The sequence below is a fragment of the Cavia porcellus genome, unplaced genomic scaffold (assembly GCF_034190915.1).
Source record: "Cavia porcellus strain 051 isolate PalLab524CR breed Dunkin Hartley unplaced genomic scaffold, mCavPor4.1 scaffold_1, whole genome shotgun sequence".
NCBI classification, from domain to species: Eukaryota; Metazoa; Chordata; class Mammalia; order Rodentia; family Caviidae; genus Cavia; species Cavia porcellus.
Genome location: NW_026947484.1, coordinates 136,870,738 through 136,896,300, shown reverse-complemented (window position 1 = coordinate 136,896,300; position 25,563 = coordinate 136,870,738). Strand labels below are relative to the sequence as shown.

General features: G+C 45.3%; 1 protein-coding gene across 3 annotated transcripts in view; it reads left to right on the top strand.

Annotated features, from left to right (window-relative positions):
* Nucleotides 1-14,140, top strand: part of Igsf3 (immunoglobulin superfamily member 3) — an 88,714-nt gene extending 74,574 nt beyond the window's left edge. For all 3 annotated transcript variants that reach the window (XM_063256086.1, XM_063256099.1, XM_063256096.1), the window contains 4 exons: nucleotides 1,475-1,885; nucleotides 4,936-5,343; nucleotides 8,825-9,307; nucleotides 11,100-14,140. In XM_063256086.1, coding sequence (XP_063112156.1) covers nucleotides 1,475-1,885; nucleotides 4,936-5,343; nucleotides 8,825-9,307; nucleotides 11,100-11,350 — 1,553 coding nt within the window. In that variant the 3' untranslated portion in view covers nucleotides 11,351-14,140. The remainder of the gene's footprint in view (nucleotides 1-1,474; nucleotides 1,886-4,935; nucleotides 5,344-8,824; nucleotides 9,308-11,099) is intronic.
* The last annotated feature ends 11,423 nt before the right edge of the window (nucleotides 14,141-25,563 follow it).

Below are 25,563 nucleotides of genomic sequence, written 5' to 3'. Positions count from 1 at the left end.
CCTCCTGCTGCAGGAAACCCAGGTGGCTCACCTTGTACGGGTCTATACCTTGCTCTTAAGTTCTCTCCCAGGTGGCAAGTGGCGAAAACTTAAAGTATAAAGAAGAGGATGGGGGCGGAACGGTGTTTGCACTATCAGTGCCCGGAGGAGAGACACTTAACAATTCTTTGTTTTTCCTTTTTCCCTTTATTTTTTAGAAAGGGAGAGGAAGATAGATAGGGGAAAGCAGAGCTGAGAATAATAATGGAGTGAGTAGGATCTCAGATTACCTCAATAAGATATATTTTATTAGAGCTTGGCTTCTTGCCACCTTAAGGTGAACATCATCGGCAATTAGCAGCTAGGGTGGCACCCTGGAGTCTGTACTCCTGCTGTTTGGGAACAGAACGGTGAGGGGAAGGGAACCTGCGTTAGCTCTGCTCTGTCCTGGAGCCCATCGCATCTCTTCAGCCGCCCTCTAGGCCTGAAGTTCAGCCTCTGCCTCATCTAACACTGTTGCAGTACCCCACAGCCCTCTCTCACTGGCTTGCCCACTCAGACATGTGTTTCAGCAAATGCCGAGGAAGCCCTGTCTGAAGTGTAGGCCCTTGGAGTGTGTCGATGAGGATGGGTATGAGCTGCATGGGGAAACCCAGCACTTCACAGCCTGCGGGAAGGAGGGCAGGTCCTCAGAAGTACTGGTTGATTGAGTAGAATATGCTTGATTTGGGTCCTGAGGACCTCACAGCTCAGGAAGAAGAGAGGTGAGGAAAAACAGGCTGCAGTCTTCTGAGTGTGCTGAGGAAGGCCCTCTCATCCTGCGAGGTGGGGAGGAGGAGGGATGAGAAGATGAGTGAAGGTCCAGATGGGGAGATGGCAGGGGAGACATGCAGAGAGGACAGCAGGGACAGAAGCCAAACTCAGGGGGAACTGCCTGGGGACAAGTGGGGGAGATGAGTGGGGACAGTTGGACAGGGGTCAGGTTCTAATGGACCATTTTTGTTTTTTCTTTCTTAAGCAGGGTCTTGCCAGTTCAGACTGGCTTCAAACTCACTATGTAGCCTAGATTGGCCTTGAATTTCAGGCAGTCCTGCATCAGCTTCCCAAGTGCCAGGAGCACAAACATGTACCATCATACTCAGCATGGTGGGCCTTTTTGCTGGGAAAAGAAATTTTTTTCCTTTAGAATCTGTAGGTAGTTGGGAGCTGTTAAACGTTTTATGCAGGGACAGGATGTGGGCAGACCTTGGAAGGGAGAGTTGGCAGGGGACAAGGAGAGGTGAACAGAGCCTAATCCTGGGGCATGGCAAAAAAGAGGCAGATGGAAGAGTGTCCTTACACCAAACTGTGTTTTGGAAGAAGCTCGTTAATGGCAAGACCCCTAGGAGCTGTGCTGGACTGAGTCAAGCTTGAAGCCCAGAAATAAGGTTTAGGGTGGTCCATATTTTCTGGAGTGTGTGGCAGTTCTTCTGAACCATGTCCCATCCTTTCACAGTGACAAAGCTGCAGGTAAGCAAGTCAAAGAGAACACTCACCCTGGTGGAAAACAGGCCCATTCAGCTGAACTGCTCCGTCAAGTCTCAGACCAGCCAGAACTCGCACTTTGCCGTGCTCTGGTACGTGCACAAGCCTTCTGACGCTGATGGCAAACTCATCCTCAAAACCACACACAGCTCCACCTTCGAGTACGGCACCTACGCTGAGGAGGAGGGCCTGCGACCCCGGCTGCAGTTTGAGCGGCATGTGGCTGGCGGCCTATTTAGCCTCACGGTCCAGAGAGCCGAGGTCAGTGACAGTGGCAGCTACTACTGCCATGTGGAGGAATGGCTGCTCAGCCCCAACTATGCCTGGTATAAGTTGGCAGAGGAGGTCTCGGGCCGCACAGAAGTCACCGTGAAACAGCCAGGTAAGAACAGAGAGTTCAGCCTTTTGGAGCCAGAGGGCTTCCTGCAGAGACTTTATGGGACTGGGACTCACTGAGGGGACCTGTCTGCAAGATATACTGTCTAGGTGCCTCTATGACCCTTTCTGTCTACCCACAGCGTGCCCTCATGTGGGTGCAAAGCTCATATAGCATCCTTGACTATTCTTAGGGATATAGTCTGCCCAGGGATACTCAGGGGCAGCTGTGGTAAGCAAAATGTGACAAGGCAAGACAGTCTATGGCAATTTCTAATTCTCTTCCTGGATTTGCGATTTGTATCCTGGATCTCAGCCTGACACCAGCTTTACACCCAGAATTCCTATATAAAAATCATTGCAAGTTCTGGCTATCTTCCCATCTTCCCTCATCTCCCAGAGCTTCCCAGACTAGGCCTTCCTGTCCCCAAACTGATTTGGCCCTTGGACCTCAGGCCTCAGTGTGGAGCCCTCAGCGGGGCCCCTGACAGTGGCCTATATCTTCTGTGGGAATGGGTCCCGGATAAAGGCCTTAATAATCTCTGCAGTCTTTGGTGCAGTGGCCCTCATTCCCTCACAGGTTGTAGATCTGCCCCTAGAACAACCCAGGAGAATGTCAGGTCATTTCCTTCCAGCTGCACACAGGCTGTCCTCTCTTAGTCTCTTGTCTTGGTTAAGGACCTCAGCTCCTCCCAGGCGGTGAGGCCTAAGGCCCTCTCTGTCCTTGCTCCCCACGTGCCCTGCCTTTACCTTCTGAAGCGCTGCGGGGGCTTCAGGCTCTGTGGCCACCCCACATCTGTCTTCATGCCTTTGTCTGTGCTGTCCCTCTGCCTGCAGTGCAGCTTTCCTGCCCCTCTGCCTGTCTTCAGTCATCCCCAAAAGTTCACACACAGTGCTTCCTGACGTCTCCTGTATCACAAGAAGACCTCTACAAAATGTCAGGTACTAATGATCTCTGTTTCTTCTTCACTTCACTGAGAGTCCCGTGAGAACAGAGCTGTGTCTTTATGTCTTCAGCCCTTCGTGTGGCACCCTTAGTAAGTACTAGCTGAATGAGAAATAAATGGCTGCTTTCCCAAACACCACAGGGCCTTGAACTCACGGTTCTCCCAGTCTAGAATATGTTGGTCAGAGATGCTCTTTTATCTCCCTCTTCCTCTGAAGGGTATTTCTAGCTCATTTTAACTTAAATAATACCCTGGTCATTCTGTCTTCCACACCCTTCATGTTGAAACCAGCACCTGGCACTCTTCATTTACCTGTATGTCAGTAATTCTGAAGCACTTACTCATGTTTATACTTAGAATCACTTATCAGCTAGTATATTACTTATTTAAATGCCCAAATACACACATATAAATTTGTGGTCTACCTCTTCTATGAGAATTATACTCCCTCAATGATCACAAGGACTTGACTCCCATGAAGCCTCAATAAACATATATTAGGAGACTGCTAGGACCCGGTTCAGAGTCCAGGTGTGGCATGGTCAGTGCTGGGGGCAGTGAGACATTCCTCTCCTGTTCCAGAGGCCAGCAGGTATGCCGGGACCCTCAATAGCAACACAGTGACATTTTCTACTGGCCCAGCTGCTGGTGTATTTAGACAAGAAACCTGCTTTGGAGTGGTCCTGCAGGGGTTTCAGTGACCTGCATCCTCACTGCTGATCAGTCTCTCTGGCTTTTGAAAACCGAGTGCCACCAGCCTTCTGGTTCCTGTTCTCTCCACTTTATCGGCTATTTTCCGTACTAGGAGAACACCATCGCCACCCCTCTGTGGCCAGCACCATCCTTTTCTGTTCCTCATTTGCTCTGAAACCAGGATTCTCTCGGCACATCCTGAGTTTATTAAGGAGATTTCCCCATCTGAGGCTGCAGTCAAGCTAAGTGAGGAAGTTCAAAAAGATTGTAAGGGTCCCTGTCAACACAAGTGGCAACTGTGTGACAGTGAATTTTAACATTATAAACAGAAAAATCACAAGGCACGGATTAAAACAGTGTTACCCTTTTTAGCTAAGCTCTCTAGTTCATTCTGTTTTTTTTTTTTTTCCTGGCTTTTAATTCTTTCTTTTTTAAAAACTGTTTCCCAATGATGAGGAAACACACACGTATGCAAAACAAGCGAATGAAAAGAACCCCAAAATGAGGAATACAATGATCTTACAACCTAGAGATAGCCAGAGATTGCGTCTTTATATATGTGTATTTTGGAGAATATATTTAAAATATATTTTATGAGGTGTTTTATCCTTTAATTACAACAGTAGTCCTAAGCAAAGCATGCAAATATATTAAAATGTAGAAAGTAAAAAGTGAAAATGCCCCAGTTCCTCCTCTCCGATGTTGATGTCGCCCTGGGGATGTTTCCCTGAGGTGCTTCTGTGTGTTTACAGTCACATGGCTTTTAGATCCCTTGGGCCCAGGCAGGCTTGGGAGGGCTCTATGCAAGCATGCCATGTTTAATGATATGTTTTCACCAGAGGAGAGTCTTGTTTGTGAGTTTTCAAAGCATCTGGTTCCCTCAGTGTCAGTCTTTTCTTTATGGTATTGGTCAGTCCTCTTCCTGCCTTTGGAGGGAGGTGGCCCTGGACCACACACATGAGCATATGAAACTGGGTTTCCTATTTTTTTCATGGCACCAACACAGCGTATTCAAATTATGGCGCGATCAGTTTCCAGTTTACTCTTGCCGAGAGAGAGCTTCTCACCCTGCCCTTGCCTGCTTCTCACCAGTCGCCCCATCACCCAGTTCTGTGCTTCCTGATCTGTCCTCACTGGGAAGCGCAGCCTTCTGTAGCTGGTGTTCGTCCTCCCTCAATCCCCGGAGAGTGATGGACTGGAGACGGCTACTGCAATCATACTGGACTCTCTGAAACCTAGGCACTTGCACACATGACCCAGGAGTGTTGTGTGTTTGGGGGGCCACATCTGAGCAGTGTGCCTGTTAACTGAGTCTTTATTTCCCCTATACTTAGAAGGTACCCATTCACCTCCCCTCAGAAAGGTGTATGCAGACCTCCGTGGTCACATCATGATGTCTCTTTCCTTGCTTTTCCAGACAGCCGCCTGAAGCTCAGCCAAGCCCAAGGGAACCTGTCAGTTCTGGAGACCCAGCAGGTGCAGCTAGAGTGTGTGGTCCTGAACCGCACCAGTGCGGCCTCTCAGCTCACAGTGGAATGGTTCGTGTGGAAGCCCAACCACCCGGAGCGCGAGACAGTGGCCCACCTGAGCCGTGAGGCCACCTTCCACTATGGAGAGCAGGCAGCCAAGAACCACCTGCAGGGCCGGCTGCACCTGGAGAGCCCCTCTCCCGGTGTGTACCGGCTTTTCATCCAGAATATGGCTGTGCAGGACAGCGGCACCTACAGCTGCCGTGTGGAGGAGTGGCTGCCCAGCCCCAGTGGCGTGTGGTATAAACGGGCGGAGGACACTGCTGGACAGACCACAGTGACAGTCATGCGGCCAGGTGAGGCTCAAATCCCCCTCCTCTCCTTTTGGTGTTTTCACTTTAAGTATAATATTTCATGTGTGAATAAAATTAGTTTACCTTTTGCAGTTGAATATTTGTGTTAACATTTTGCATTTATATTCAGAATGATCTCAGGTTTTTCGTGGGGTTTTTTTGGCCTGAGAATGAAAGGTTGCCCATCTGGCCTTGGCCTAAAGTGATTTGATCTCTTAATTAGAATAATTAATTATTCTAGAGGACAGAATGTTTTCTTTTTGAAGACTAGGTTCAGACTAACAATTGATATGAAAAATAAAAGTCTTACAGCAATAGCTATGTGGTTCAAAAAGTCAAGCTGGTGAATTTTCAGAGGAAAAGAGTTGATTCTTTAAATAGAAAGTAATTAAGTATCTATAGCCTCTACTCTCTCACTTCCTAATAATTTTATTGGTACTAATGAGCATTCTGTGTGGCCTTTTGCTTTCCTTGTCTCTGGTGCTGCTTCTAAGGTACCTAAATGGGTATAATTACTGGTAAAATTGTTGTCACACATTTAAACACATGAGCTAAGATATGCAGATTCAAGCTGATAGTCCCCATAAAGGCATGGAGCGTGCATTTGTGACCTCCACCAGTGTGAACACTGTGTCTTGTTTTGAGCTTCACACTGTGGTTGGCGCTGGTGGAAGTTTTCAGTATGTGTCACCTCCAGGTTGAGCTACTCTTTTTATTGGTAGCACAGTGGACCATCAAGATTGAACTAGGCCTCGTACGTCACAGACCGTGTTTCCAGAAACTGAATACACACTTTGTTACAGGAGTGTTCTCTTGCATGTGTCTCACTAGAAGGGAAATCACCTTCACTTTGAATTCCTAGTATTTTTCTATGGGCTTTATTTATGAGTAGAGTTTCTGTTTGTCTCCTTCTGAAAGTAAAACTGGAGAATGACAGCTGAGTGCTCTTCTTTCTGATTCCCACCCATTTTGCAGATCCTCAGGCGCAGGCCCCTTGGTGGGAGGAGACAGGTGGCTGTGGAGTACCAGCTACATCCCTGTGACTGTTAAGAAATTAACGTTTAGTCCTCCTGACAATCCTGACTGTGAATTGTACTGACAAGGGTAATAAAGCGTAAAAGGAAGTTCTCACAGCCAAGAGCAGGGAAAGTGGTCACCGGAGTGTGCGTCATTAATGCATATGAGGTGCTGTTAGAAGAGAAGAGAAGAAAGCAAAGAGAGAGGAGGGAGCTAAATGTATAATGGCCTCTGACCCACCTTGCCGTGATAGGCTCCACTGAACGTTACCCAGGGCCATTCTTGTGATACACACACGTACCAGGAGCTCGGAGATGTTGTGCTGTTGCTGGCACATGGCATCTAGGGCACAGGTCTCTGATGGCTCTGGCTTTACACTTCGGTTGTGCTCTAGGGAGAGACAACTAATGAGTATGGAGAGTCTGAATCACCTAAAAGTGGTGTAATACCCTCCATCCTGCCATTTCTGTGCTGAGGCAGAGACTCTGATCACGGGGCTGGTGCTCTGCGCCTGTCACTTGTACCAGACTACTTGACCTTCCCATTCCTGCAGTGCACAGTGAGATTCCAACTGGGCCAGCCAGGAATAGGGGTGGGGCATGGAGAGCTTGCCAGAGCCCTCCAGAAGCAGTAGAACCCCAGCTTGGTGTCTACTTGTGAGTGATGTTGAGCCTGTCCAATGAAAGCCCGGAATGGAACCTGGGACGTGCTCATTTTGGTCTCTATCCAAGTAGAATCTGATTTACTATGTCTACTGCTGTTAATTTGACATGAGCTTCTCACATGAACATTTCATAAACAGAGCCAAAGGGAAGCCTTTTAGGAGTAAGGGAGTGAGTTGTTTGTTTAGAGCTTCCCCTAGTGTGGCAAAGAAAAAAGAAAAAAGAGAAAAAACCTGGGGTGCGAGGCAGGCTGGTGGTGTCTGTGAGCTGCAACTCCTTGTGGGGTCTCCTGTGATGATTCTGTGTCTCCCACCTATGCTGGGAGCACGTGTCCATGTGCACCCTCTTGAGAAGAGGGAGAGGTCCTTTTGGGCCTTCTGCCCATCATTTGGCTTCAATCCTTGGGTAGAGTATCTACTTCGTTAGGTTCACTGTGGCTATGCACACACCATTTAAATTCAGCAGCAGCTCCTGAGTGGATATATTCACTTTCTAGGGTTGCTATAACAAATTGCCGTACATGTGGGAGCATAAAACAAAAGAAATGTGTTCTCACACACAGTTCTGGAGGCCAGCAGTCCAAAATGAGGGAGTCATCGCAGCGGTGTTCCTGTAGGCACTAGGGAAGAATCCACTTTCACCTCTTCCAGCTCCTAGCCACCCTGGCATCCTGGTTCGCACTGCCATTGGATCCCTCCAACCTGTGCCTGCCCCTGTTGCCATATAGCCTTCTTAGCTCTGTGTGTCCTTTGATAAGGACACAATGCTCTTTGTATGCTTGGCTGTCAGAATGCTACAGACAGGGTAGCTTAAACAGCAGACATTTCCCACAGTTCTAGATGCTGGAACCTGGGATCAGGGTGCCAGCACGGTAGGATTCTGATGTTGCCTTCTTTCTGGTATCAGAAGATGGTGCCTTGTCACTGTGTCCTCACATAGCTTTGCATATGTATGTCTAAGGGGAAGGAGACAGAGATTTCTTTTTCTTCTTAAACAGTCCCCATTCCTACTAGATTAGGGTCCAACCCTTCAATGAACTGAAGTTATCTTCAATGAACTGAAGTTATCTTCTAAAATTATTGCATTCAGGGGCCGGGGATTTAGCTCAGTAGCAGAAGTGCCTGCCAGGCAAGCGTGAGGTCAAGAGTTCGATCCCTGGTACCAAAAATAAAAAGATTTTTTAAAGATACCTGTATTCAGATATAATCACACTAGGGTAATAGCTTCAACATACAAATTGGTTGGAGGGGAGCATAATTCAATCCCAACACCAGTCACTGGTTTTAGGGTCTAGCCTAATCCAGTGTGATGTTATCTAGGTGATTCGTCTATGAAGAATCCCTTTCCCTGGTATGGTCACCTCCTGAGGGTCTACATGGGTATGCATTGTGAGGAGATACTATTCAGCCACTACAAGTGGTTCTACTGAAAATAAGTGTCCTTTCCTCCGGATTCCAACAGCATCACATTACCAGCTTCTTATGGATGCTTCCACAGAGATTTTATGGAAATATAAACATGTCAGAATAAAATACATTCTGGATTCTAACAGTTTTTCCAGAACCTCTTTCCACATTTCTCCACACAGTTCAGCCTGTTTGCCTTTCCAATAGGGCAGTAGTAGTGAACCTGTACTTTGCATATCATAGCTAGCTATTTGTTAAAAACATTGAAAGCCCTAAAAATTCCACCATCTTTGGCAAAAGGGGCACAAGTAGTCTTGTGTAGGGTGGCATAAAACATAATGTAGTGAGCACTGGGCATTCAATGTGTTTCTCCCTTCTTTGCACCTTGTCTTTCCCCAGATGCTGCCCTCCAGGTGGACACTGTGGTCCCCAATGCCACCGTGTCTGAGAAAGCAGCCTTTCAGCTAGACTGCAGCATTGTGTCCCGCTCGAGCCAGGACTCTCGCTTTGCTGTGGCCTGGTATTCCCTAAGGACTAAAGCTGGAGGGAAAAGGGGCAACCTCGGTCTGGAAGAGCAAGAGGAGGAAAAGGAGGAGGAAGTGGAAGAGGAGGATGAGGAGGAGGATCCAACAGAGCGGACGGTCCTGCTAAGCGTGGGCCCAGATGCTGTCTTCGGCCCAGAGGGCAGTCCCTGGGAGGGCAGGCTCCGCTTCCAGAGACTCTCGCCTCTGCTCTACCGGCTCACAGTGCTGCAGGCAAGCCCCCACGACACGGGCAACTACTCCTGTCACGTGGAGGAGTGGCTGCCAAGCCCTCAAAAGGAGTGGTACCGGCTAACAGAGGAGGAGTCAGCCCCCATTGGCATCCGTGTCCTGGACACAAGTAAGTTTCTCCAAGTACAAAGGGAGGATGTCACTAGTGGCTCCAACTGTGTCTGAAGGGTAATGTGGAGCTTGATGATATAAGTTAAGAAGCACTTTCCTTATGGTCATAATCATTTATTAGTAATGTTTGAGATGTGGTAGGATTTGCCCTACTTTTTCCTGATTGCTCATGCAAAAAAGAAAGGGAGTACAGAAAGTAAATAATACAATCATATAACCTTTGTAATAAACTTGGTGCTCCACCAGAGTCTATTTCAGTAAGATTTCATGGTGAAAATATGCTGTTAGATATCACTTTGCTGTATGTTAGGATACTGAACCTAGTTTCTCTTTAGTGAACTTGACCAAGTGTTTCAGACTCCTAAGAGAAGCATGAAGCTTGTGCAATCATTCTTCTCAGATTTTCAGGTCATTTTAATTTTGGAGGATGCCTAGATAGTAGGTGCATTTTGCTTGCTTGGCAGGGAGGACCAGTATAGTTGGGCAGTGTGTTTCCAGGAAAGCCAGCAGAGGCTTAGTAGCAGAATGTTCCACAGTGCCGAGTTCACAGGCATAGGTGACTTTCACTTGAAGGAAGACTGTAAGGAGTACCCGCTCACCTGAATTATTTGTTCTCACAAGGCAAGTTTTTGATTGTATGTCTGTCAAAATGTGGAATAGATCAAACTGAAAATAGTCTTTACTGTTGTAGAATTAGCCTATATACAGATATAAAAAATTTACTAGAATTTTTATCTTCCTCTCAAGTCAGAACATTTTACCCCATCATCTTGTTTAAGTTTTGTGAGCTCTTTCTTTGCTTTGATCACCTCCTGTTAACATGCTGTTAAATGGCATTGAGATTTGTGGGTCAGAAGTAGTTGACTGTCAGCAATTTCATTTACTTGGCAGTCCAGCAAGTATAAATGTATATTAAATTTTTTTAATAATACCGAGGAACACCAGCTCTGCAGTGCAGGGGAAAGGAGAAAAAACCTAAATCATATGTGGACTGCATAACATATATTCATAGACAGTCTACTGAATAACTCAGCATCCCAAAGTAAAAGAGAAGGAGGTTAGGCCACATGCTAGCTACACTCTGTGGGCATCTACAGTTACTAAACTTTGTAGAGCATAGAAACCATCCAGTGGCCTTATTTTACAGTGAAAATGTAGGCTTTGAGTGGCCACGCCCCTGCTGAAGTCTGATGAGCGATTGAGCACCCCTTGACTTGGGTGGGGCACCTGGGTACATTTTATTCCCTGTACAGCAGTAACTGTGCTCTGTGCAGCCACAGACACGCTGGCCATTGGCAGCGGTCTGTAATGACATCTTAATTGATAATGTTCAGCATGCAAGCATCATTTCTAGTATGACTGCTCTCAGAACCGGGAAGAGAGCATGTTAGATTTCCTAAGCAGGAAGTTTGGAGTACAACTAAGTGCAAAAAGAGACGTGTAAACTGTAATTACAAAAGAGGTTCAGACTGAATGGCAGTCAGCCTCTTTACTGTCCTAGATGCAGTCAAGTTTGCAATAAATAAGCTTCACTTTCTTATGTGACTTTCAAGCAGAAACAATGGATCTTAGTGAAATGGAAGCGTTGCTTTGCTTGGTTTATAGCTGTCAACTGGAAGAGGTGAGGATGTGAGGAAAGAGTCTCCTCACCATTAGTAGTAGCCCGGAAAGGGCAGCGTGAGTATGGGAGTCAGCAGTAGCTTCTGTCACATCAGGTGAGGTCTTCAGGGACAGGCGTGGACCGTCCAGCTCACAGCCCTTACTGTCATGCCTCCCCCTGTCGTTTGCAGGTTCCACCCTCCAGTCACTCATCTGCTCCAATGATGCACTCTTCTACTTCGTCTTCTTCTACCCCTTCCCCATCTTTGGCATCCTCATCATCACCATCCTGCTGGTGCGCTTCAAAAGCCGGAACTCCAGCAAGAACTCTGATGGGAAGAATGGGGTGCCCCTGTTATGGATCAAGGAACCGCACCTCAACTACTCCCCTACTTGCTTGGAGCCCCCAGTGCTCAGCATCCACCCTGGAGCCATAGACTAAGGGAGTGTCCCAGCAGACCTTGGCCATGGAGGAGCGAGGCTCTCCCGCGCTGCCTCTTGCTCTGTGATTAGACAGTCGACAGCACCCAGAGGTTCCGTTGTCCCTGGAGAAAACTGTCAGAGCTGGAGAGTGCTCACAGCTCCCAGTCGTCATCACAGAGTCGGGCTGCCTGCAGGTGGCAGTCTTGGTTGGTTAGCTCTTCGTGCCCAAATGTCATGATCCTGCCGTTGTAGGTCTCTAGTTTTTGGTTTTGGTAATGTAGTGAGTAGTTCAGGTGCCACATCTACTCACCGGTTTATCTAGTATTCTCAGATAGATGTTATGAGGGTTCTTACTCTTTGTAACCGTACCCTTTCCAAATCCCTGTGGTTTACCCCTATAGGTTTCCATCATGTTGTGGACAAATTTCACCCACATACAACTGATGGCAAGAGGAAGGATGACTTTATAGTAACAAAGACTCTCTTCCAAGACTTTTTGTTTTTGCACATTTGAAAGTGCCACCCGTGGATCAAAATGCACCCAAACATTTTTTACTTTCCTAACAAGACTTGAAAAATGTGTGTAGCGTGGGCCCAATTTGTATCTTATCTTTTCCCTCAGCTGGAGTTGTTGGAACACTTTGTAGTCAAGATGAAAGCATTGAATTTTGCTTCAAAGAACTGCATATGTGCAAGAGAAATCCTGCATAACCCCATTAGGATAGATGGTGCCTGGCCAGCCTGTCTGTCAGGGAGGGGAAAAAGGCTTCTTCCAATCTTTGCCAAAAAAATAAGACTGTCTTGGACAATGAGTCAAAAGCTCCAGACAGCACACACTTCCCAAGCTAAAGTGGGCTGAGGGCTGCTTTTAGTAGCTACTGACTTTTGTGATTGATCACAGTCAGTGATTGGAGAAGGCAGTACGAGAAGTCTGGCATTGGCTTGATCTGTTCTGCAAAAGCAGTCTCTAGCTGATGACTGTGAGCAGGAGGCTTTTGTCTAGAGTGCTTTGTCATGCTCTTAGGGAAGTACCAGTGAGCTGGGCTGAGCATGGGGTGGAAGCGGGTGCTGTAGATACCCACTGCAGGGCGCTGGGTCGCACACTGCAAGCAGGACAGTGAGGGTTGGCCTAGGCTTCCTAGCACCTGATGTTGGTGAGCCTGGAGGGATAGCTGCCTTCTTGGAGGTGTGAAGATGTTTTTCTTGTTCTTCCCAGTGAGATTTTCCTCAGATGTATGATGTCTTCCTTACCATTTATCTCTCCCGCATCTCACTACCCTAGGACTATCTGCTGGGGGAGCTCCAGACATACCCTGTGGGCCTTTCCCTTTACCTGGTCTCAGCAGACAGTGAGCCCATCTGTTGTCCATGGGGTTTCCCCCTCCCCTTTCTTGGATCATGTTATGATTTTAGGCTATTTGATTGCTATTCTGGTTTTTAATTTTAATGACCCTTCCAAGGGCCAGATTTGCCACACTGTTGGCCAGATACTTAGCTCCCCTGGAGCACCATTCGTTGCAAATACTTTCTTTTGGTCATTTTGTGAAAACGTTTTATGCCCTCATTTCCTTGTATTTTGCTGGCCAAATAGTCTCTCTCCTGTCCCCATAGAACCTACAACTTTAATCCTAAGAGGGATTTGGAAAAAGCGACCAGGGATTTGGAACTAGGTCTAAAGAGAGACATTGCTGTGAACCTGGGTCCCCAGGATGCACAGGTTCCAGAGGGGGCTGTAGGATCCCCTGTGACACATGGGGGCGGATGGGTATCAGTGTCTACAGGTATGCAGACTGCATGCCACTCAGTGGGTGCTATGCTGAGCCACAGCTCAGGGGAGGCCAGGGGACTTCTCAGCCGAGTCTACAGGCTTACCCAGTCTCTCCCTCCCGATGCTCCGAACTCTCTTAAGAGACGCTGCAGGCACTGCCACCTTAATCTTTCTGGTGCCTGCTGAGCAGATTTTCATTTCCTATGCTGCATCAACATGTTAGAGGTAGTGAGTAAATTGGCTCAGTCATGAAGAAAGAATGTCTTTTGCCCCATTTCTTCATTTCAGGAGGTGTGTTTTCAGTGGGAATTTGCCGACTCCTGATTTTTAGACTGAGTCAACAAGAGATGACTGACTTGTATGCTGTCTGAATAGAAAGATGCCAGAGGGCTGGCTGGGACTATGCCAGTTTAAATTGGTTCATAGTAGTAGAAAAATAGGTGCTGCGCGTAGTTAATTATGTGAAGCAGTTGCAGGAGATTTGAAAAGAAAAAAAGAAACCGAAGCCAGTATTTTAATAATTGCTTTTTCTGTATTTTTTTCTGTCCGGCTGGGGGAAACCATCAAAAGTTGAGCTTTTTGAGCTTTCTATGAAAAACCCCAGGACCTTTCTTTGGCCTTTTCTATGGAAATGTGGATGAATAGTAATGGTGCCCTCCAGTGGCTGTAAGAACTCCTTGCATATAGTCTACTGGAGCTTTAGTCTTTGAATTGAAGAAAGAAAAACTGCCGGATACTCTTGACTTACTGTCTGCAATATTGTATTTATGAAAAATGACACTGTGCTAGGCACATGCCAGGACACAGATATGACCACACCCTCTTTCATCAGGGTGTTTCTGTAGCAAGTTTTCATATCCTTTTTAAACAATGGTTTCTCTGCGTTGTTGAAAAAAAAGGAAGATCGGGTGAGAAAACCACCCATGCATGGGGGTAGAGAGCTGTTGTTTTTGTTTTTTAAAGGAAAAACTATTTGTAAGATGTTGCACTAAGACGTTTTATATACACTTCAGAGACCTGTAGTAAATTATGTTGACAATATGGCTGTTTGCATTTTCTGAAGTTTGCATTCTCCTCGCCCTCACTTAAGCAGCCCTTGCCCTGTGGAACTGTGCTGTGGAGGCAGCAGGTCTGCTCTTGGTGTTGGCCTGCTAGGCTCAAGGTCCACAAATTGCAGCCTTTATGTCATGCCCCACCCCCTGCCTAAAGCATACCTTTGTACCACTGTTTAAGGCCAAACCAAACCCCATTTCATCAAGACACTTTACTGCCATCTGCTGAAATGTATCTTAAAAAAGTGTGCACCTCTGCTGTGAGGGTAAGGCTCTGCTACCCTAGATCTGTGAACACACAGCACATCTGGAGCCAGCAGGGCCGGTTCAGAACAGAGAATTTACAATCTTGAGGGCTTTTTTTGCTTTCCTTATGGCGGGAAGGATGCAGGGAGGATTGACCAGGGAGGCAGGAACTGGGACACCCTTCCAGGCTACCAGGGCTCTACCATCCATCTGGAGCCGTGCAGTAACACTGTGACCTGGACTGGTCAGCAGACTTCTTCCACACTGTCATTCAGGGAGACTGAATGGCACCCCCATTCTTCTTCCCCACTCAAGTCAAAGGCGCTCACCACACTTACAGAATTAAGAAGAGTGTAAGAATAATTAAGGGCACTGTGTGGCATGGGGTTAGAATCCACCTGTGATTCTTTAAAGTTGATGAAACACTCAGAGGAACCAGGCCGAAGGTGAAAGGCAGAGCAGTGTTTCCCTTTCCTTAAGTCCAGGAGCGTTGAACATGTGCTTTCCTCTGCTCCTCACCCTATTTGTTGCATCCTTATCAACTTCTTGCAGTTGCTGGCGTGGCTGAGAGTGTAAAATATGACTGTTTGTCTCTTGGGTGCCCATGATGGTTCATGTTAAATCTTAGGTATTATTTTTGCCTAATTTCTTTTCTTCCAAATGGTCTTTTTCTGCCAGGAACTAAATTTTTAGAAAGGAGATAAAGCTCGATGAAATAAGATTGCCCCTATATGCCCTTTGTGGAAGTCTACCCGGTGTTCATATAAATTAAATGGATGCGTGCCTGAGCATGAGGTGCGTGGTGGAAACAATAGCTTGCATGTTTTGCAGGATGAGAGGCAGTGTCCTGATATACTGTGTCCTGGAGTCCCTATTCTTCACAGGAATAGTTCCAAGGATTTGGAAGAACCTTGAGCCAATTACCAGAGAACAGCAGGCAGGAAGAGTGGTCCCAGGCTGATGGGCTGTCCTTCCTTACCTTCTTTTTCATGATTATCTGGAGTGACAAGAAGATAAAAGTGGCCTCACAACACCAATCACGGAATGGAAAATACATCTAGCAATCCTTTCAGGGACAGCTTCTTAGTGTGTGCAGGGAGCCATTTTGGCTGTCTGCCAAACACATTATAGGGGCAGTCTCTCTGGGCCACTTTTCATTCATAAAGTCAGCGAGACCAGGCATATGAGTGCTTCTAAAAGTGCTTGATGGAAGCAGGGTATTTCTCTCAATGCAAGAACTGGCTCTTGGGTCAGAGGGGAGCCTGACCACAGGTCTAATGAATCATTGCTTACCTCATATCTGGAGACCAGGACCCTGGGGGCACTTCCCCTATCCAAGTAACTGGCTAATTATCATCTCTTCTCTGCTTTGAGTGTTGATAGCTTTTGCTGGTCAGTTCACATTCAGCAAAGTGTCAGTGTATATCCCTTTACTACAGCCTGAGCCTATGTCAAAGAGCAAGAGCGAAAGCTTTGCACTTGGCCTAGGTCGGACTCTTGTTCTGCCCCTTAACTGTGTGACCTGAGGTCATTTACCTTCTCCAAGCTGCTGTTTCTGCATCTGTGCAAACAGGAACATGAGTTAAGAGTAATCTAGGTGCGGCACCTAAGTCAGGGTGTGGTGTCTGAGGAGTGCTCCACAGATCCTTGCTGTCCTACTGCGTCCCAACACAGAACCTCCTAATGGTTCCCCAGTGCCTGGAGGTCAGACTGGTTCTACCTCCTTTGCAGGTGCCCAAGCTCCTACCAGTCCAGAGCAGAGGGCAAGCGACTTCCTCACTTTTTATGCTAACACACTGCACCTGCCTTGAGTCTCAACACCTGGATAACAAGGAATGTCTTCAGGTAGCAGGCTTCCTGGGACAAGACATTAGCTTCAGTGCTAATAGGGGCACATTTCAGGATTTTACAGCAATTTGAGGAATAGTTCGTGAATTCTTGCAGTACATTTAAGCATTCTGAGTACTGGGTTCTCCACTTGAGCATGATAAAGCTGGAAATAAATAAGCACATTACTCCTTCACTTCACAGCTTGCAACACACTTTGGTGTTTATTTGGGTGGCAGAGTCCTGCTCACATAAGTTTAGAGTTCTCTTAACTGCCTGGTCTGGGCAGGAGCAGCTCTGCCTCAACTCTGTGTCCTCTGTGCAGGAGTAATTTGGTCCTAGGGCTATTGGATTTGAGGGAGAACAAGCCAGGCTTGGGGTAGATAAATGCAAAGAGAGGGGGCAAATTATAAGTGAGATAATGGACCTAACGCATAGGTAATGGAGGAAGAGAGGGATAGAAAGGAAACAGAAGAGAGAGAGATTAAGGCTGGAGATCCCAGCAGCTGGGCTCAGGGCATGTAGGAGAGGGAGGGTTCTGCCAGGACGAACACCGTGTACTTAATACATAAAATGAGGGCAAGGGCTGTGAGGAGGGGGGCACTTGTAACCCCACACCACTACACCTCCTAATGCTCATCTTAACTGTTTCCCACCTTTCAATACTGGAGGAAAGCATGGTTCAGAGAGGTTGTCTTCTCCAGGGTACCCAACTGAATAATTGACAGGAAAGGCCAGTGCCAATATGTCCAGTCTGCTGCTACTAGAAAACACAGGTGGAATGAAGCGCTTCGGCCCACTCCTACCTTCACCTGAGGTGCTAACCCAGTGGGGTGCAGCTTTTGGGGAGCAGCTCTCACCCTGACCCTCCAACTCAGAGTTGTCTTCATCAGGACACCAAGACCAAGCAGAAGCACTGGAGCTGCAGGAGAAATGAACAGCAAGCCACTGGGCAAGTGGACTGGACCACGCCCTGGGAAAAGGGATGGATGCTGTTGAGTGGGGCGGGGCTGCAGGGCCTCACAGGCACCCAGGCCAGAGATTCGGAGACTGGAGGCTGGGAGGCTGCGTGCCAGGGTCTTGGGGCAATAGGTCCTCAGGTTCTGTTGTTGGGTGAGGTGAGTGGAGGCTTACCGGGACCCCAGGGGCAGAGCCATGCTATCTTCAGCTCCAAGGCTCCAGAGCTCCAGCCAGGCTGCTGCGGGTTTGAGTTGGGAGAAAGTCAGATAGCAAAGTATTTCATCACGAGGCACCTTCCTGCGTCGGTATGAAACCGGTATGAAACAGTGGCCACAGCCTTGCAGGGCTATTTGCCTTCCCTTTGCCTAGCATTCCAGATTTTTAAAAGTTGCTTTATCTGAATGATTAGGATGTTAACTGCTAAACTATCTTCAGAGTTACAAAACTCAGAATATCTGGTGACCTTCAGTTTGCATCAGATGACGTGATACAATAATGCTTATTATTTAGTTCAGAACATCAGATAACACAAAACAGGTAAATTGCTGTGGGATTTGGCTTGCAGAAGAGTAAAGTGTCGAAAAGAACTGCAGGAACTAGTTCCAGAGAGTCCAGGTACATAGTGACAGTCCCACAGAAGAGGAAAAATTCAGACACGTCCCTGGATGATACGTGTTTTTCCTACCATTGCCTCTCTATTCCCACATTCCCTACCTATAAAAGCCCCTTACACCTGTGAGCTCCCTAAGATAGAGCTTGAAGAAGGATAATCCCTCCATCTTAGGGCTAACTGTTGAAGACTGATTTCCCTCCTCAACTCTCCTCTCCAAAGTATTGGCTTTCAAGTACTGCAGTCAGCTCTGGGTCCAGAGGCAGGTCCTGTTAGGGAAGAAAAGGACTGGGCTCCCGTGCTGCTCAGGGGTTTCTTCTTTCTACAGACCCTTCTCAGATCATCACCCCACCCTAACCTTCAGCCAGCTCTCTCAGTGTTCCTCCAGAGGGGCATGACTTTCCCTACCTCCCAAGGTACTTTTGCCAACAGTTTAAGCAGATCTTTGAGCCACTTCCGCTGCCCATAAATTCATCCAGACTCTGCTCACTCCTCCTGCTCCCCTTCCCTTCCGTTGGCAGTTAGTCGCAGCTTTTCAGAGCAGCAGTACAGCAGGAAAGGGTGAAAGGAGAGGCACCAAAGAGTCTGAGGAGCCATGGCCTATGTGGCGTGACAGTATACTGTTCTCTCCCCTGCTTTATTTTTTTATTTTTATTTTTTACTTTTTGGTACTGAAAATCAAACTTAACAACTTTGTGCTTGACAGGTAGGTGTTTTGCTGCTGGTCTATATCCCCAACCCTTCCCCTCCCTTTCAAACATCACAGCACTGGCATCTAGAATTGTGTTCATTCTTTAACACTGTGTCTCCACTTAAATCATCCCAACTCCCCACAGAATAGGTGACGTCTCCATTTCCCCCTCCAGTCAAACCCCTGGAGTACAGCAGTAAACCCCAGCTACTCTCTTTTCCTTGAGGTTTCCAAGTATGGACTGCTTTGTTCATGACTATCAGACCTGTCTGTCTCCATTCATTTGTTAAGTGTGTACCCTGTGCTAGTGGGGTGCATGCACCCTCAGGAGACAGCCCAGAGGGAAGACACAGAAAGGTGCTCTGAAATGGCTACACAAGAAGGATTTGGGTGTGCCGAGGGGAAAAGGGAACATCTTTTGTGAAATCAAGTGTCTTGTGAAGCAATGACGTCAAGAAGAAAATGTACTTGAACCTGAAGGACAGTGGTGTGTGGACATACAGCAATGAAGAGGAGACTAAGAAAACAGAAACAGGAATGCGCATTTTTCCCTACTAAATCATCTAGAAGTTGCAGATCTCATGACTTCTCTACCCCAAATAATTCAACATGTGAATCATAGAGCAAGCACACCCTCCCACAAGCCACAGAATCATCGACACAAGTCAGGAATAGCAGTTGTTTCTTAGAATCCAGGAGAGATTGGCTCCAGACCCTCCCCGTGGACACCAATATCTGCAGATGCTCAAGTCCCTTACAAAAAATGGTGTCGTGTTGGCGTACAACCTTCACACAGCGTCTCATTTAAATCATCGCTAAATTACTTATACTATTTAACATAATGCAAATTCTATGTAAATACTTGTTACATTGTATTGTTTAAGGAATCATGACAAGAAATACAAAAGTCTTTCTACTTGTTCAGTACAGATGCAGATCCCCTTCTCCCCAAATATTTTCAATTCAGGGCAGGTTGAATCCACAGAGGTGGAAGCCATGGAAATGGAAGATTGATGGTAGGCACTGGGACAAACTCTTTCCTGATAAGGGTGCAGAAGCACTCCTGCCTGGATCACACACTGTGTTAGGTAGTCATGACTCTTTAAGGCTTTTTTAACATCTAAAACTGGCAGTTTGACCCTTTCCTTCCCTTTCCTCCCTCCCCTGATATCTCTTCCCCTCCTCTCCTTTCTTGTTTGCTTGCTTGCTTGCTTTTTTTTGGCACTTTATTACGTTATCACCATTCTTGAAGAGCCTGGGCCAGCTATTGCACAGAATGACCCTTGACTTGTGGTGTCTAATCACTTCCTCATAATTAGACTCTGGCTATCACTCTGGGAGGAATGTTGCATCTTTCTCAAGCTGATCACCTCAGAAGGTAAGTGTGGTCAACTGGCTTCATAATTTGACATGTTTACTTGGTCTGTTTGTTTGGGGTGGAGTGCAGCAGACTTTGCATTTGTACAGATACCTTTTTTTTTGATGGTGATATCGACAACTGTACCTAGGGTGTTTGCACTGGCCTACATCTCCAGCCCTTTTTAATTTTCTTTTTATTTTGAGACAGGGTCAAGGTCAGGCTGCCCAGGCTAGGTGACAGCTTGCTGCCATTCTCCATCTTAGTGTGCAAACCTTTTAAGGCCCTGGTTCCTTTTAGTGGGTGACCATGTGTAGATGTCAGATCGGGGTGTGACACGCACTCAAGGTGACTAGGCTCATTTTCTTCAGCCGTGTTAGTTTTCAGAGCTAAGAAACAGAAATTTCTCCAAGTCACGAGTTTATCCTGACTCTGTGACTAATCCAACAACTCAGTTCTTCTGCCTCTCTATTCCGTATTTGTATTTCCCTTTTCCCAAAGGCAAACTCTATTCTTAGTAGTATCAATATATCTTTAATCTGTCTTAAACAAAAACCAATTTCATGATTATTATTCTAATACCACTGCCAAATGCAAAGGCACTAAATACAATTAAAGATTTCTCTGCATTTCCTTTTATTCTTCAGTATAATCCGACAATATTGTATAGGATACTAAAAGATACTTGGACATTTTCCTTTTGATATTGTCCATGTTATCAATTTGATGTATAACTGTAGTAGTTTGCTTTTTTGGTTCTACTCAATTTAAGAGTTTTATACATTCTAAATTTTAGTGTGTAAAATATTAACATGGTTAAAATCAAATCAAACACATGCTTGGAGAATGCTCAAAATCAGAGCTGTGCCCAAGAAATTGTATTCCTATCTTCCCTCTTCCCCCAAAACAGGTAATACTAGTTTATTTGTCCTATTTCTTTTTGTAGTTATAAACAGATACATATATTTATTTCTAACTCCCCTTCTTAAATAAGGTAACACTCTATGTACTTTTTTGAATATTGCTTTTGTCATTTAACCATGTATGTGAAAAATCAGTTCATAGAGATCACCCCATTTTTTTTACAGTTGCATAGTACTCCATGTGGTACAAAGTTCATTAGTTATGTAGTGTGGCCAGGGAAAGACTCTTTGACAGGATAACAGGTGCACATCAGCTTATCGAAGTTTGAGTCCAGGCCATGAGGCTGTCTAGGGGAGTAGAATTGCAAGCAGAGGGTACTTGGGGGAAGACCCTGAGAGGCTTTGGACATTTCAAGGAAGCTATTGCGGGATAAAGTGATAGAAAATAAACTTGTAGAAGTAGTTAGGACCAACCCATAGATAAGATTTTGTGGGCCTTTAAATACTTAGATGCTTTTACTCTCAGTGAAATGGGAAGGTTTGGAGGGCTTCTTAGAATGAAATGTAGAGTTATTTTGGGGTCCGGGTCTGTAGGGCAGAAGGGCAGATGCAGGGAGAACAGTAAGGAGGTTGCAGGAGTGGCACAGATAAGAAATGTCTGCAGGTGGGGCTGGTGGACCAGGAGGGAAGAGGCAGAGATGCCTGCATGGTGTTCTGAAGGGAGAGCTGGCAGTGATACAGGGCAAGAAACTCCCAACCTGCTAGGTCAGGTGTGAGTTCATGCTCCTAAAATCAAAGAATGAATTTTAGGAACAACAGAGGTTAAAGACAGGATGTATTTATTAAGAGAAAGAAAGCTTCTGTCTGAGAGACAAACAGAAGGGGTCCCGAGTGGGTTGCCAAGGACTCTGGCTTTCCTAGGGATTTTTACAGAGTAAAATCATGGGGTGAGATGAATTTAACGCGGGGAAGACTCACAAAGCAGATGGGCGTCAGGTGGGACAGATCTGTGGTTAAACAATAAGATAAACGGTTGAGGTAAAATTGATTAAATTGGGGATACAGGAGGAAGTAAGTCACATCGAAAGTGGGCATTATTACACAACAGTGACTCTTCCCTCGGGGGTTGGGATGGTGACTCCTGGTTTCCTCAGGGTGATAGGGAACTATTTAGAATATCAGTCCTTAGGATGTGGATGCATTTTTTGATCTTTTGTCTTGAGGCCTGGCCCACAGCAGAAGGTGCCTGTTTCCCCCACAGTTGCAAGGTATCTGGGCTTCTGCACTGGTCCTTTGAGGTCCTAGCCCTGTCTGACTGCCTATGTTTGTAACTCAGCTGCCTGTAACTGCAGAATTTGATGTTGACTTGTACAAGTGGAGTGACATGTCACAGGACATAGGCAGTGCCAGGCAAGCAGCAAGAGCTCAAAAATAGAATGATTTTATTAGTAGTAGTAGTATTAGCACTATCATTATCATCATCATCATCGTCATCACTTTTGGCTCTTTGCCAGAGCCTAATTTGCCTGTGGTTGCTCTCTTATCAGTTATCTCAAGTCTTTTGTATGCAAGAAGCATGCTACTTTTAAATGTTTTTTCCTGTGATTTGTTCTAACTTTTTCTTTAGTAGTACAGATTGCTAAATCTGAACATTAGTTGATAAAAATTTAAGTATTTCTCCATTTGAAATTATCTCATATTTTCACATTATTATATGAGATTTTCTTGAATGCATCACTGAAATCAAGATTCAAATAGCCTTTTATTGAGAAAAGGTAGTCAAAGTTGAAATAGCATCTTGTGTTTCTATTGGACACTTAGACCCAGTGTTTTTCTTTTGGGGTGCAGTAACCAGGAATCAACTCAGGACCTCTGGCTTGCCAGCCACGTGCTGCACCACTGAGCTCAGTCCTAACCCTTAGACCCGATGTTATGATGCAGTGTAAATAAAAATAACTGCCATGAATTAAGCACAAGCTTACTATTTTAGAGTTTTGTTTTCATTTGATTGTTGCACCAGTTTTGTTAGTTAGAGTTATTAAAGAGAACAAAGGTTAGGCTGATTAAGTATTTATCCAATTTCACATAGCAAGTAAGTGATGGTGTAGCTTTAGCCCAGGTTTACAGGAATCAAAATCTATACCCTCAACTACTGTATTGCATTCCTAGTCCAAGATTTGACAAGAAATGTTTTGAAGATTGGTATGACCATAACTGATCTCTTGTGCATGCCCTGTATGTATTGTCTGATGGAATTTTGCTGCACATGTGAACTTACACAGAACTTCACAGTTACCAATCATGTAAGGTTTCATTCAATATCATAAATTTAATGGGGGCAGGTTTTTATGGGCCATAGACATCAGAATGGGTTTATTTATATTTTTATTTCTTAATAGCATTTGCTACATTTATACTCTTTAGACACTTCACTGCTATATGATTTTGCATAATCCCAATGACATTATAATGTCCATTACATAGACTTTATAATAGTCTAATTTCTAGTCTTTTCTCATTTCTCTAGTCATCACAAGAATGTCTTTTTTCTAAAAGGTAGGATGTAATCAATCTCACTTATTGCATTTGTTGTTGTTTTTTATTTAATTTTGACAAATATCTTTCAGAAATTTTAAAAGACATATGTCTTAGTTACTTTTCTCATTACTAAGACAAAATACCTGACATCTAAAGTTAAAGGAGGACAGGTTTATTTTAGCTCACAGTTTGTAGAGGTTGCAGCGTGCAGCTGGCTGGCAGGGTGGCAGGGAAGAGGGGCACAGCGGAAGAGAAATAGTGCATGGCGTGGGAGGCAGAAAGCAGCAAGCAAGCAGGCAGCAAGCCAGGTGACAAGCCACCTTACCCAGGTGGGAGTTTTGTCTTCAGAAAATCCAGTCAGTCATGCCCAGAGTTACGCTCATTCCTGTCAGTGGTGTAACACACAGGGTTGGGGATGGGACCAGCAGGGACCACCAGGCTTCTGTAAAGGTAACATGGTGTGCAGTTTATTGGGCCAGGGTGCAGACAGGCAGACAGCAATAAGACCATCTTCAGGGAGCAAAGGGAAGTGTTCCCTTTTATAGGATGGAGAGAAGGTAGAGGACATTAAGCAGGAAGATTTTAATAAACATCTGTGGTCAGAGTTCTCTGGCAGACTTACACCTCAGTGGGCAGAGTCCTTGACAGCCCAGTGTAAATTTTCAGGTGTCTCAGGATGTCCCAGGGCCTATAAAATTCGTTGTCTTACCTTATCGCCTTTACAACATCCTGTGCTGGCGATGAATTCCCTACTGAGAGTAGTGTTTCTGTGGGCAGGCAGGTTGGAAACTGGAAGAGTCAGATGCCATTCAAACCCCATGGTAGATCAATTTAGTATCACACACACACCCTTAGTCCCAATATCACACACAAAAAGCTTTACTGATGAGTGAATGAGGATCTGGGAGTGGGGTGGGGATCTAGGTACAGGTCATAACAACCTGGAAGCACTTTTTAAGAATTTAAATCTAGTAATTTGTTTTATTGACTTCTTGTCCTCTATATTCTTTAGTACATCCAGGCTTGGAGGTTAGTTGTTGGTTTTTCTGTCTAAAGCAGAAATTTGTATATATAAGTCAGGCCTTCTGAGTTTTCTGCCTTTGATTATTTTCCCCTCAGATTCTTTCTTCTGCAGCACAGAAGGGTTTTTTGAACCTTTTATGTTTTCAGGCTGACTTGAGGGCAGCCCCTCACATTCTGCAGTCACAAAACAAGCGCTCCATCTCAGAGCTGTAAGTCAAACCAAGATTTGACCTTTTCCCTTTTCCCAGAAAAGCTTACATTTGCAAATGAAGCATGGCTAAAAGATAATGAGACTGTCCCTAGAAATAAAATGTTTTAGCCATTTTTCTTTGGAGATGGTTTTCAAGGCCTGTCCACCAACCTCAGAGAAAAATGCTTCTTAGTTACTTTGTAGATACAAGGTTCACTCCTTAGACCTGGCTCTTGTAAAGCTCCTTTCCTTTGTGTCTTTTGCCATTCCCTTTCTCATCTGCTGCTGCTGGCCTCTTAAAGCCATGGGCCAGGAGCTCAAATTAAAACCAGTGCAAGTAACAACATCTTGGATAGATATAGTGAAATAAATTCATATCTGTTCCTTACCTGTCTGGGACCAATAGTTTGAACTTTTTGTTTAAACTATCAGGAAACTTTGTGCCCCTGATTTGTTTTACCAATCATACCAGTGGAGGGAATAGGATTATTCTTAGGAAATGAACTCATGTTGGATCCTAGTAACCTTCATTTCCTTTTCGTAATGTTCTCCAAAATATCCATTGAGATTAGACCCTGCATTTCTACTTGGGCTCTCTGGTCTTTAGTGTCTTGAACATTTCCCCATGTAACAGTTAAGAACTTGAAGAAAAAAAGGAAGTAGATTATGTACATTCAGAAAATAATAAAGAATTTAGACTAATAAGAAACTAATGAGGCTGTACCATCATAAATTGGGTGCAATAGCGTTTCCCAGACAGGAACGGAATATCTACAAAATAGCAGAGATTTGAAAGAATTGTTAATGAAAAGATCAATAGAGTGTTGAAATGTCTGAAATCAGACTTAGAAAATAGATTTTAAAAGACTCACAAGAATTTTAAATAGCTGTAGTAAGGACTTTACTCCCCAAGGCATGCTGTAGATGGCTGTGTATCCTAAGGACAGAAAGAGTCAAAGGTAAATGTATCTTTGAGTGTAATGAGGGAGGTATTTTGACAGGAGTAACGCTGCCAAATGGAAATATAATATGGGACAAATAAGTTAATGTTAATAATGTAGTTTTTTAACTTACTACATCCACAATATTTTCATTTCAATATGTAGT